Here is an 11,810-nt window from a genome sequence, read left to right on the forward strand (position 1 = left end):
CCTATAGACTCTGGGTAATATAGGGTAATCGAGCACAGTGGCTCCTAGAAACGCTTTGGAGGATGTTTGCATTCCCTATCATAGGGCCTGTATCAACGAAATGCTGGATAGTAGTGACGTGCTAGTCTGAGGGTATCAATATACAATAATTTGCACTTTATCGCTTTTCTTAGACTGATATCGCTCCCTTAGTTCAGCCCGATTGAGAAACTCCATAAGAGGAAAATGAAGTTCCTTCATATCAAATATGCCACGTTTCTTTTGGTCAACATAAGACCCATCAACAACGATACGCTTCAACGAATCAAGCTTTAGTGACCCTACAACCGTCTGTTAATCGTATATTCTCAAAAGAATATAACTATTGATCTTACCTGAGTTAACAAGATCGTTTAACCTGACCGGTGTTCCAATACCTATGCCTATTCTATTCGGAGTTAGCAAGTACATGATCTGATAGCGGGTTGGCCAAAGTGACATACCTTGTCTTTTCCACTGTTTCCTGAGCTTCCTTTAGCTTTATGTGTTTGGCAAAGAGCTTGGCAACTGCACAGTCTTGGTTTTGGAATTGCCGTAATGCTCTTGAAGGAGGTTAGCATCATATCCCCTGATCGAGCGATTTTGATAATCCTACCTCGTTATCTCTGCTGCTCTGAGACCGGCTAGAGTGACGACCAGGGTATGTGGGGATCCTTTGACTTCAGAGGCCTTGGAAAGCGATTCGCCTTTCCCTGGGCTGAACGCTTTTAAGAAGGATGGCATATTATCGAGTTCCCGAGAGGATTCCCAGGATGAGGTGTCGAGAAATGCATGTTCTATAGGAAAGTTAGATATAGTACATCAAAATAATCTGATACTACAAAACTTCAACCTACCTGGGATGTAGAAATCGTCTAATTCCACAGCTGTCAAGTTCTTGTTATGCCTCTTGATTCGTTGGACAAAGTAATCTCCCAGCAGCTTCCCGTCCATCTTCCCAATGGATTCGTCAATACCTCCGTCTTTGCCCATGACCTTATTCGCATCGTATTCATCCCCACCTTTCGCACCCTTCGACCGCTTCTTCTTTTTCTTCTTGCTGGGTTGTTGTACCGGAACTGCTCCGGATGTGTTTTCTGCGCCATCTTCCTCCTCGACACGTTTTCGCTTATTTGACCCCGCGGGCATATCCTGTAAAGTTACTGATGCCGCCATTGTAAAATATCTCTCTGCGTCACCCGTCAATCGTGGTATCCTGCGTTTTCGTCTTTCATTTCTTCGTCCATCGAAATTTCCTTTGCGATAAGAAAAAAAAAGTTGCGGCTCTTATCATGCTTAGTCATCTTGTTATCGCAACTTTCCGCGTCGCGACTTTCGAAGAATCAAAAACGGCCGAAGAAACAAAGGCCAACAGCATCTCGACTTTTAGTCTATCCTGGAATCTGTTTGCTGCTGGAGCTCGGGAGCATCCAGGACGATAAGTCTGGCCAATATGCCGACATCTAACGGCCGTGGCAATGGGGAAACTCCGCTAAACTCGGCGGGACCAAGCTCCAGTCCTGCCAAAACACCTCACAATGCAGTATGATGCCCCCTTCAACTGTGGATATTACAGCTTCGACCTGACATTCTGGCATAGCTATTCAAATTATCAAGATTGGTTGGAGCTCCTTCGACTCCAGCCCAGCAGAATACTACCTCTTTTAACTCGAATTTACCGTCGGCGCCCCGGACTGGCCGACAGAAATCAGGGATAACACCGTCCAGAGCTAGGGGAGGTGAACGCATTCCAGTAACTCCCCATGCAATCCGGGCACTACAGAGGCGCGCAGCTACATATACTCCTGGCCGAGATAGGCGGAAGAGCCAGCGCTTCAAGCGGGAGACGCCGATGGATATATTAAAGAACTTGGGAAAAGGTCGGTTATTGCTGCCTGTGCTAGAATGAATACGTTTGATGCTGACACCTACGATGCAGTTCTCGCACCAGTATCCAAGACGGTATCTTCTTCTCCGCCGACTGAGCCGGAGCCGCAGCCAGAGCCACCGATGGACGAAATCGCAGAGCTAGACAAGGAGCCTCCTATCCCACCCCCTCGGCTTTCGTTACCTCTCAACGAAATGGCCGTGGATCAGGATGATAACAGCCCACCGATGCCTCCGCCTAGGCTATCAGTTCTTCCTGACGACGAGGATGCTACTAGGGGATCAATCGAGTTGCCTAGGAGAGAGCGGTCAGGCCGCGATCTGGCTAGGTTGTCGAGAGTAAGCTTCGCCAGTAACCGGTTCAGCGACCATTACGGAGACACAACAAACATTGAAGACCCTGAAGATGGTTTGGACTTTCGTGTTGGGCAAGAAGACGACTTCGACGAGGATCTTGATAATACGACTGGACAACCAATGCTAGATGCTGGGTAAGAGTTTGCATTATATTCTAATCATACAGCCTCTGCAGGTTCTAATGTTACATTTGTAGGGGAGAAACTGAGGATCTGGGTCGTTTTAATTTCGATTTTGCTTTCCCAACTCCAGAAGCGCCTCATACTGTGTCAATTGAGAATGAAAATGAACAGGACACATTCGAATTAGAAACTGTGCCGCCAGAATTCGGGGGTCCAGATAGTCCGCCGTCAGGAAGCGATTTCGGGACGGGCGGTTTTGAGCCAGCCATGGATGACGTGTCACCTAACAGAGGGACACCAGAACCCGTAGAACAAGAAGCGGAAGAGGTGGAAATGGAACAGGAAGACCAGCCTGAACCACCACGGAAGAAACAAAAGGTCTCTAAACATGGTATCCCGGTCCCAAGCCTGCCTGCAGGAGTGGTAAAGAAGCTGGCAATGCGATTTGCTAGGTCCGGGAACAAGAAAACGAGAATCACCAAGGACACCATGGCTGCCATCCAGCAGGCCACAGACTGGTTCTTTGAGCAAGCAAGCGGGGATTTGTCGACGTACTCCGAACACTCCGGGCGTAAAACAATTGACGAGACAGATGTCATCGCTCTCATGAGAAGGTAAGCTTGTGTCATTCGAATTATGCACGAACCCGGAACTAACACCTGGAAATGAAAGACAACGACATGTGGGTAGGAATGCTTCGGTGTTTGCTCTCGCGCAAAAGCATCTGCCCAAAGAGCTTCTGCAGGACATACGCTTGCCCAAGGGTTGATTGAGTTGTGTGGCAAGCTGCCGTGTCCGGATGAGGTTGGTAGCTGGGATTACCAGCTCTTGTTCTGACGGACCCGTCGAACTGCTTCATTCGGCCGTTTCTTGACAACCATCCACAGCATGATGGCGGTGGCCAGGGAGAGCCCGTACCTAGATCTACTGCGTTAGCTCAAAACTCCCATGCATGTGTCCGGGGTGCTTCCAATCTAACGTACCAGGTGAAGATGTACTGAGCATGGTTGTTGCGGAGGTTGACTTCCGCTGCACGACCAATTGGTATACCCTTGTCCTCTCTTGTGTACATGGACAAGATGTCCTGCACTGTTGACTTGTCAGCCAGAACAGTCACACGGACAAAGTCTTGCAGCCAGGATTGCGAAAGGGCGGGATATGGGGGTTACAGGTTACGAGGCAGACTCACCCATCGTTTCTTCTATCCAGACCGGCTGGCTGCCGGTCAGCTCAGCCATCTGCTTGACGTCCGGGAAGTAGAACTTGCCCTCCTCTGGCTTGTTATCGGGCGTAAACATGTTCTTCTTCCATGGTGACCGCAGCAGCCCCTCGACCACGACCTCTTCCTGCGGCAGCCCTTCCCTCCGCTCCGACTGCCTTTCCAGCGACTTTGCAATCCAACCGCGATTGACAAGGATTGTGCTTTCACCATCCCCTCTTTCCAGTGGCGTCACGACGAGATAGCCATCCTTTCCTTCATGCATGCGGGGCCCAATCAACATCTCTTTGTCGTGTCGTAAACGGCCTTTTGCATATACCCGTCGATATTCAAAGTCTTCGACGGAATCAGGGTCGACGACCGGAGGAAGAGGCAGCGGCGGCTTGATGAGACGGTCTTCGAACTTCGCTATCAGGTTTGATTTCCACTCGAGGCGCTGGACCTGCCATGTCCCCAGGGCGAATGCTGTGACCGGAATGATAGCTAGATTGTACATGTTAGCTATACAAGCACCACCACAACAACACCACAGCCATATAACCATAAAGAGTAAAAAAGAAAAGAAAAGCACGCAGTCTCAGATATGCTCCGTACCTAGTATGATCAACCCGTAGCCATGCTTCCCTCCTGTCCGAACCAGCTTTGCAGGGTTGTCCACGATCGATGTCCAATTGGGGTCTTCCGCCGGCGTGTGAGCTCGTCGAACCTGAGTCCTCCCGCACTGCAGGCCTTGTATCCGACCAGTACCTCTGCCAGCACCCGCAGACCGAAACACCGTCCTGATTCCCAGCGACGAGGGCGCAAACCGCCGTAGTAGAGTGAATGGTGCTGCCATGTCTTCCTTGAAGAAGCTCACTCGCTCGCGGGTGTTGTTGTTGTTGTTGCTGGCTAGTCGGTAGGTTATGACATCCGGCGGCGAAAGCTTCCAACCTCCAGCCTCTCCGAGTCCAATAATCGAATTTCGATATCGTCCAGCCTTCCCGGCTCCTTGTCTCGTCTCGATCGCTGCAGACGAAAAGAAACCAAGAACTTCGTCGGATTCTTCGGATTTCGATGTACTTTTTTTTTTATCTTTCTTGATGCTTTTTCTCTCTGATTGGCCCGTGCACCACCATCCAACTCTCTCGCCTTTTTCTCGTATTTAATCGCAACGACGGCCGGAAGAAGAAAAGAAGACGGCGAGACGGAAAAAAAAGGCGATATAAGTTATTTATACGACGAAAGACGGCCGGAAAAGCGCAGAGACAGAGCGTCAGCCAGCTTGTCGACGAGATACGCATTGAGACATCGCCATGTTCTACCGAGGAGACTTGCAGAGCGGGATCAACGAGGCGATTCGGGACGTCAAGCAGGTTGTTTGCTTCATCACAGGTCCGTATTCCAGGCAGCGCCGGCTAGCTATCTAGATCTTCATCTCCACTGGCCTCTTGCTGACGCCACGGATTGACTGCTGACGGTGATTCAGACGACGGCCAGCTCAGCAACCTGTGGGAGAACAACTATCTCAGGGACGAGAGGGTGCGTCCCATGGTTCATTGGTGCCAGTTGGGCGTACAGGCGGGCTAATCTGGGCTACTAGATCGTTCGGTTGATAAGGACAAATGCGGTGGCGCTGCGGCTGATCGAGGACTCGCAGGAGGCAGAGTTCCTCTCGACCTTCTGTCCAGTGAATGAGTCGCCTACGCTCATCGTGATCAAGTGAGTGAAGCAGTCTGTGAAGTTGAGTTACTTTTTTGTGGCGCTGACGGAAGGTCCTCCGCAGAAATGGCATCGTTCGAGAGTACATTGCAGCAAGGACGGAAGAGCCTATGTTCAAGCGGAGGTTGATAGCTGCTCTGGAAGACAATAAGCCGCCGAGGAGGATGCGGGAGGCTATGGCGCAGGCGCAAGCTCAGGCTCAGGCTCAGGCACAAAGAACGGCTAGCCAAACAGGCAGCTCCTCAGTGTCTCCAACCACTGTTCCTGCTACCCCCGCGGCTTCTGGAACTCCCGTTGCTACGCCTCCAGCTCCGTCTCCCCCTCCAGCCACGCCGGCACCACCAAGCAACGTCGTCGATCCGCCCAGTGATACTCGGGCTAACGACCAACAGAGACGGGACAGTGTCCGAGAGGGAAAACGGCCGGCGGAGCCAGACAATGAGAAGAAAGAACAAGCAGAGTGGAAGGGCAAACAGAAGAGAAGACACCAACAGGAAAGAGAAGAGCGAGAGCGTGTTCTCGAACGAATAAGACGGGACAACGAAGTACGAAAGGCGAAAGCGGAGAGACAGAGGGCGGCTGCTGCTGAAAAGCATGAAGCTTCATGCACACCAACCCCTGCCGCACAAAAGTACCGTCTTCAGGTCCGTCTGTTCGACGGAAGCTCGATCAGAAACACCTTCTTTCCCAATCAGACTATAGGTACCGCTGTCCGGTCATGGCTGGATAGGGAACGCTCTGATGGTGATGCACCGTATACCCTGAAGCATATACTCACGCCACTTGAGAATAAGGCCATCTCACTTTCAGAAGAGCACCAGTCTCTCCAGGAGCTGGGTGTTGGTCCCACGGCAACACTGGTCATGGTGCCGATAAGGACATATACATATGCATATTCAGACTCGGGTGCCTCACTGCCATATCGAGTTTTCTCCGGGGGATACAACCTTGTTGCTGGCACGGTTAACGCTGTAGCTGGCGCGGTAGGGTCTGCCTTGGGAATTGGACAGAACCCAGCTGCTTTTGGGCGCGGTGCGTCAACGCAGACTGAAGCCACAGAAGAGACATCTCCCAGAATGTCTACACGCAACCGGGTTCGAACTCTGCATGATGCCAACTCGGGCAAAAATGACCACCAGTTTTATAACGGCAATCAGGTAGGTCTACATTGTCAAATGAAAACGTTCGTCCAATGCTAACCTTTGATAGTTGAACTTTGAGCCTCGAAAAAAGGACGACGATAATTAATGACTTTCTATCTTGCATTTTGCATATTGCATGCTTGTATTTTCATTTCACTTTTCTGACTCTACTATTTAATTACCACTTGCACACTTCCAGCAAGAAATATTCCTTATTAACAAATGTATTTCGCTATGGATTCTATAACAAAAACCAATGGATGAGGATTGTCATAGGCCACGCTGATGCATGTTTACATTCTATATTATTACAAAGACATGAGATCGTTCTAGTCTAGAGCTGGAAGACAGGACGTAAACAGGACGTAAGTAAGAAGACGGAATTACATCCTCGTATCGTCCTAGTAAGGCTTAGCAGCCTGCTGGCAGGCTTTCTATAGAGAAGTTAGTCATATTTTCCCAAAAAGATATATACGCCTAGGTTGTTCGAACGTACCAGCTGGTCCATGTACCATCCACAGATGGTGAGGTCACCACGGTTGTCATCCATGCACTTCCTGAAGCTTCGAGCATCGGCGGCACAGGGAGCATCCTCAGCCCATCCGCTGGTGGAGTTGGCCTGGTACAATGAGTTGTCCATGGGTTGAGCGGCAGCAGCCTGCTGGGTCTCGGCTGGGGCAGCGCTGGAAGAGCCACCGGTGAAGAAGCTGCCGACAGCATGGCCGATGGAGGAACCGACAGCAACACCACTATACATAGAATAACCCGGTTAGTCTCACATGCTGAATGTCGGTGCCTGTCTGCCTGATTTGATACGTATATCTCTTCGCTCGGCTCGGAAATGCGACTTACCCGGCGGTGGCAGCCATCTGGCCGAACAAGCTGGATCCACCGCTAGACTGAGCGGGAGCTTGCTGGGTCTGAACGGGAGCAGCGGCGGTAGAAGATGGTCTCTGCTGCTGCATCTGAGGAGCAGCTGGTCTAGCTGGGGCAGCGGTAGGTCTGGGAGGGGCGCTGCGAGCGGGGGCAGCGGAACGGCGTTGACGGGCCATTGTAGATGTGTGTATGGGGGATTGATACGGTGCTTCAAAGAGGTTGGTATCGTGGGATATCTGGGCTGGTAGAGTCGGCGTTGTTGACTGAAGATGAAGAAAAATACGGGGAGCGACGTTGGAGACGGAGATAAGTCGGGCCGTGTACGAAATTAAAAGGCTTAACTCCGATTGGTCGAGAGCTGCAGAGCGCGATTGCCAGTCGATCTCGCATGAGGAAGAAAAGAAGTAGATAGAAGAGAGTAGAAGTAGAAGTAAAAGAGTTAGGAATAAGAATAGTGGTCTATAGAGTACTTATAGGAGTCGTAGTGATACAGGTATGGTGGGAGATATGTTGATATCTAGTTGAGAGCTTGGCCGGGACTCGTCTCTACTATGGACGATGGGTTGTAGCTCATAATAATATCAAGACCCAATGCTGCGTTGGACATCGGCTGGAGCGTCAAATATACTGTAGATATAACAGTATATGTATGGCTCATCGAGATGCCTGGTAAAGTGTATGCATAAGCATAGACACATCCACCTCTCAACCGTTATTTTGGGGCCGAGCAGCGTCAGCTTTCTTGACCTTCTTGTTCTTCCGCTTATGCCTCTTCTTCGCAGCGTTATTTCCATTCTTCCCGTGCATGGCCTTTTTCTCGGCTTTGCTCAGCTTTTTCTTGTTCTTTTTCGAGGTCTCGACGGCAGGCAGCTTGATAAACGCCTCTTCCTTGACCTCACCAACTTGCTTATCATCTTCGGCACTTTCTTCTTCTTCAATTTCGCCATCTTCTTGCCCTTCCTCCTCTTCTTCGTCCTCTTCATCATCATCCCCCGGGTCTGTTATTCTACTCTTCTTTGGTTCCGGTGTCGACACTGCTGTACTATCACGTCCAGACATTTCGGATTCTTCAGCGGAGCGTTTCTGCGGTACTGTAGCAGCTACCTTCGCCTTCATTTTAGCTAGCTGCGCAGCCCTTAGCTGGGCCAACGCTTTCTCCTTTGCTTCTCTCTCGGCGCGCTCGAGGTCATACTTGTCGTTTCCAGCCTGTATCCGTTAGAGGTGGTGGCACAGATACAACCGTGAAAAAGTGGACTTACAAGACCGTGCTTTATGAATCTCCCTGCAGCATCTTCTTACTACATATCGCCACACTATTAACAAGGCATGCAACTTTGTTGTACCCTTCTACTGTCTCACGCGGTTCAGTTCCCTGAATACCGGGTGTTCTTTTGCATCTACGTCATTCAATCTTAGGTATGCTGGAAGAAGGAAGTTAGCTGATAATCAAGGGCATATATCAAAAGGGCGCAGCTGCATACAGAATATTAGGGATTCAATGGAGTATGAGAGCAGAACATGGAGCTTTGCCTTGTCCAGCAGAGGCAGCTTCTGCGCCGTCGTAGTGAGTCCCCGCTCCAGCAGCGGCTCCAGGACTTCTTCTATATCATCAATGCTATCTTCCAGCTGCTCCAACAGCGGCGTCAAATCTGAAGCCTCCGTAGCCATGGTCTGCTGTGATAGTCTTTTGGTTGCATAAAATCATCAACTTCTTGTCTTTTCTTTTTTATTTCTTTTCTTCAAAATGATATTTATAATTACGTAATATTTGGTTGCTAGTAAACCTTATCTCCAAAGTTGATTCACGTGATATCAAATTCGCGACTTCAACTTTTTCCTCTACGAGCTCGAACATTGTTGAATCAATCGAAGTTGACCTGCAGTTGAGCTGAATCTCACTGGTTGTACTGTTTAGAATATACCATTGATTTATGAAATTCTTTTTGTACATCCACAAAACCTCCGGAAACAACATACTTGGTAGGAAGGGCTTGAGATGAACACCTCCAAGAGGCTATGGGCGAAGCTCAGGAGCTTCTCATCTATTAACGAAGTAAATCCACGCATATATACCCACACCCACACGTGGAAATCGAAGGCGGGCTCAATACACTTCTTCTCTACCGGACGAACACTTCAACACAGCTCAAGCAACAATAAACACAACATGCACAAGAAAATACACATCATGGGCGTGGGCAACGTAGGTTCATTCGTAGCACACTCACTCGCCGCCCGCCCCGTATCTGAACGGGCCTGCATAACCCTTCTCTTCCACCACCCAGCTTTCTACAAGGACTGGAACCGATTTGGGCGGGTCGTTGCTGTGAAGCGCCACGGGATACCCGAGCAACGATCAGGCTTCTGCATCAACGTCCTGCAGGACCACGAATGGTACTACCCGTCCGAAATCGAGGGAGCACCAGATGATCTGGTTAAGGAAGAATTCGCTCTACGCCAGGGGGAGGAAGCTGATAGCGACGGCAGTCTTATCCCCGCGGACGAGGAGTGGATTGAACATTTGATTGTTACCGTGAAGACGACGCAGGTTGAGCGAGCGATGAAGTCTGTTCGGCACCGACTGACACCAGAGTCGTCTGTGCTGTTCCTTACGAATGGGCTGGGGGTGCTGGAGGAAGTGAATGAGAAAATATGGCCTGATGAGAGCGAACGGCCGAATTATCTGTTTGGCGTCACGAGTCATGGGCTCTTTAAGTCGGGACTGTTTGAAACTACGCATGCAGGGGTGGGGACTACTACTATAGGCGTTGTACGGCAGTCCCCAAGAGATGATATGGAGCATACTGCTGATGGCAGTTCAACTACCCTCGCACCGTCGACGAATTTCCTGCTGAAGACACTTACGCAAACCCCCGAGCTGGCATGCATATCCACCAATGCAATAGACCTGTTCTTATTGCAGCTGGAAAAACTGGCAGTAAACTGCGTCATCAACCCGCTTACCTTGCTCATGGACTGCAAGAACGGCGAACTACTATACCATTACAACCTGACGCGTGTCCAACGACTACTGCTCATCGAAATAAGCGCCGTGATATGCGCACTGCCGGAGCTGCAGGGGGTTCCAGGCCTACAATCACGCTTCTCACCTGAAAGACTACGAACAATTGCGGTGGGTGTTGCGGGTAAGACGGGCGAGAACACTAGTTCTATGCTGCAGGATGCGAGGATGGGGAAGGAGAGCGAGATCGAGTATATGAACGGGTATATTGTGCGCAGGGGAGAGGAAGTAGGGGTGCGGTGTGCGTTGAACTACATGGTTGTGCAGCTTGTGCAGGCCAAGTCGAGGATTGCAGGGAGGCAGAGAAACGAAGAGGTTCCATTTGACCTGTCGAAGCTGTAACCATATCTATCAAGCAGTTATATTTAATACGCTGATATCTCTAATATCCAACCCTCTTCTCTCGATGCCTCTAGATCCATCAATGCCTCTCACTACCTAACTATCTGCTTAGTCAGCAGTGGCATGATAGCTCCGTCGACTTTAAACTATCAAAAGCTTCGATGAAGCAGATCAAATATTATAACAGATAAAATGCCACCACTAATAAGGACACTGAGGATACCCCGTCAGTTGGCTCGAGGCAGCCGGCAATTCTCAGTGCTGAACCGGCCAGCACCCAACTACCCCGGCCATGTTCCCCTGACGACCGTTGAACGGTGCTCGATGGCCATCGGGTCAGCCATCGGCTCACTACTCAACCCTCGACGACACGGTAGATACTTGAATTTCCACTGGTATACTACAATATAAAGAAGGTGGATACTAACAAGGGAATAGATTTAATAGCCACGCTAGGCGAAACAACAGCAACACCATACTTCATCTACCGGCTGCGAGATGCCATGCTCTCCGACGCAACCGGCCGGCGCATCCTCCGGGACCGACCACGCATAACCTCACAGACCCTCTCACTACCCTATCTACGCTCCCTCCCGCCCAACAGCCTGGGCTACACGTACGCATCCTGGCTGGACCGCGAGGGCGTCACCCCCGACACCCGCAGCAGCGTGCGGTACATTGACAATGAAGAATGCGCATATGTGATGCAGCGATACCGCGAGTGCCATGATTTCTACCATGCTGTGACCGGCCTTCCTATCGTGGTTGAGGGAGAGCTGGCGCTGAAGATATTCGAGTTTATGAACACGGGTCTTCCGATGACGGGCCTGGCTGCTGCTGCTGTGGTGCGGTTGAAGGGAGCCGAGAGGGAGAGGTTCTGGGATATTCATCTGCCGTGGGCTGTGAGGAGCGGAGCAAAGAGTAAAGAGCTTATATGCGTTTATTGGGAGGAGATGCTGGAGCGGGATGTGGGTGAGATACGGGCTGAGTTGGGCATAGAGGTGCCGCCTGATCTGAGAGAGATAAGACGGCAGCAGAGAAAGCGGGATAAAGAGAAGAAGAAACAGGCTGTACAATAGAATGAACTGGCTTAAAGAAAGAGAGTAGGAAATGAAATGAGTGTTTGT

At 50.3% G+C, this 11,810-nt stretch overlaps 9 protein-coding genes across 9 annotated transcripts; 3 read left to right on the forward strand and 6 right to left on the reverse strand.

The window, feature by feature from the left end:
• Positions 1–135: 135 nt before the first annotated feature.
• TERG_11847 (uncharacterized protein) lies at positions 136–762 on the reverse strand (the record flags this gene model as incomplete). Its single annotated transcript, XM_003237663.2, has 4 exons — positions 136–320; positions 375–427; positions 483–581; positions 635–762. 4 exons carry the CDS (start codon positions 760–762, stop codon positions 136–138), a joined length of 465 nt encoding a protein of 154 aa, XP_003237711.2.
• A 78-nt stretch (positions 763–840) lies between these two features.
• TERG_11848 (uncharacterized protein) lies at positions 841–1,194 on the reverse strand (the record flags this gene model as incomplete). Its single annotated transcript, XM_047750896.1, has 1 exon — positions 841–1,194. One exon carries the CDS (start codon positions 1,192–1,194, stop codon positions 841–843), a length of 354 nt encoding a protein of 117 aa, XP_047605658.1.
• Positions 1,195–2,521: 1,327 nt separating this feature from the next.
• TERG_11849 (uncharacterized protein) lies at positions 2,522–3,013 on the reverse strand (the record flags this gene model as incomplete). Its single annotated transcript, XM_047750897.1, has 1 exon — positions 2,522–3,013. The coding sequence occupies one exon, from the start codon at positions 3,011–3,013 to the stop codon at positions 2,522–2,524; it is 492 nt and encodes a 163-aa protein (XP_047605659.1).
• Positions 3,014–3,202: 189 nt separating this feature from the next.
• Positions 3,203–4,514, reverse strand: TERG_02428 (uncharacterized protein; the record flags this gene model as incomplete). Its single annotated transcript, XM_003237665.2, has 4 exons — positions 4,198–4,514; positions 3,574–4,086; positions 3,368–3,473; positions 3,203–3,302 (listed from the first exon to the last, which is right to left on the reverse strand). The coding sequence occupies exons 1-4, from the start codon at positions 4,436–4,438 to the stop codon at positions 3,203–3,205; spliced, it is 960 nt and encodes a 319-aa protein (XP_003237713.1). The 5' UTR covers positions 4,439–4,514.
• Positions 4,515–4,895: 381 nt separating this feature from the next.
• On the forward strand, positions 4,896–6,500 carry TERG_02429 (uncharacterized protein; the record flags this gene model as incomplete). Its single annotated transcript, XM_047747913.1, has 4 exons — positions 4,896–4,974; positions 5,069–5,121; positions 5,183–5,301; positions 5,366–6,500. 4 exons carry the CDS (start codon positions 4,896–4,898, stop codon positions 6,498–6,500), a joined length of 1,386 nt encoding a protein of 461 aa, XP_047603882.1.
• Positions 6,501–6,844: 344 nt separating this feature from the next.
• Positions 6,845–7,495, reverse strand: TERG_02430 (uncharacterized protein; the record flags this gene model as incomplete). Its single annotated transcript, XM_003237667.1, has 3 exons — positions 6,845–6,877; positions 6,940–7,192; positions 7,296–7,495. 3 exons carry the CDS (start codon positions 7,493–7,495, stop codon positions 6,845–6,847), a joined length of 486 nt encoding a protein of 161 aa, XP_003237715.1.
• A 529-nt stretch (positions 7,496–8,024) lies between these two features.
• On the reverse strand, positions 8,025–8,987 carry TERG_02431 (uncharacterized protein; the record flags this gene model as incomplete). Its single annotated transcript, XM_047747914.1, has 3 exons — positions 8,025–8,525; positions 8,679–8,740; positions 8,801–8,987. 3 exons carry the CDS (start codon positions 8,985–8,987, stop codon positions 8,025–8,027), a joined length of 750 nt encoding a protein of 249 aa, XP_047603883.1.
• A 328-nt stretch (positions 8,988–9,315) lies between these two features.
• On the forward strand, positions 9,316–10,683 carry TERG_02432 (uncharacterized protein; the record flags this gene model as incomplete). Its single annotated transcript, XM_003237669.2, has 1 exon — positions 9,316–10,683. The coding sequence occupies one exon, from the start codon at positions 9,316–9,318 to the stop codon at positions 10,681–10,683; it is 1,368 nt and encodes a 455-aa protein (XP_003237717.2).
• Positions 10,684–10,875: 192 nt separating this feature from the next.
• On the forward strand, positions 10,876–11,762 carry TERG_02433 (ubiquinone biosynthesis protein COQ4, mitochondrial; the record flags this gene model as incomplete). The annotated part of the gene is made up of 2 exons (XM_003237670.1): positions 10,876–11,056; positions 11,122–11,762. The coding sequence occupies 2 exons, from the start codon at positions 10,876–10,878 to the stop codon at positions 11,760–11,762; spliced, it is 822 nt and encodes a 273-aa protein (XP_003237718.1).
• Positions 11,763–11,810: the final 48 nt, after the last annotated feature.

This window comes from Trichophyton rubrum, assembly GCF_000151425.1.
Source record: "Trichophyton rubrum CBS 118892 genomic scaffold supercont2.2, whole genome shotgun sequence".
Taxonomy (NCBI): Eukaryota; Fungi; Ascomycota; class Eurotiomycetes; order Onygenales; family Arthrodermataceae; genus Trichophyton; species Trichophyton rubrum.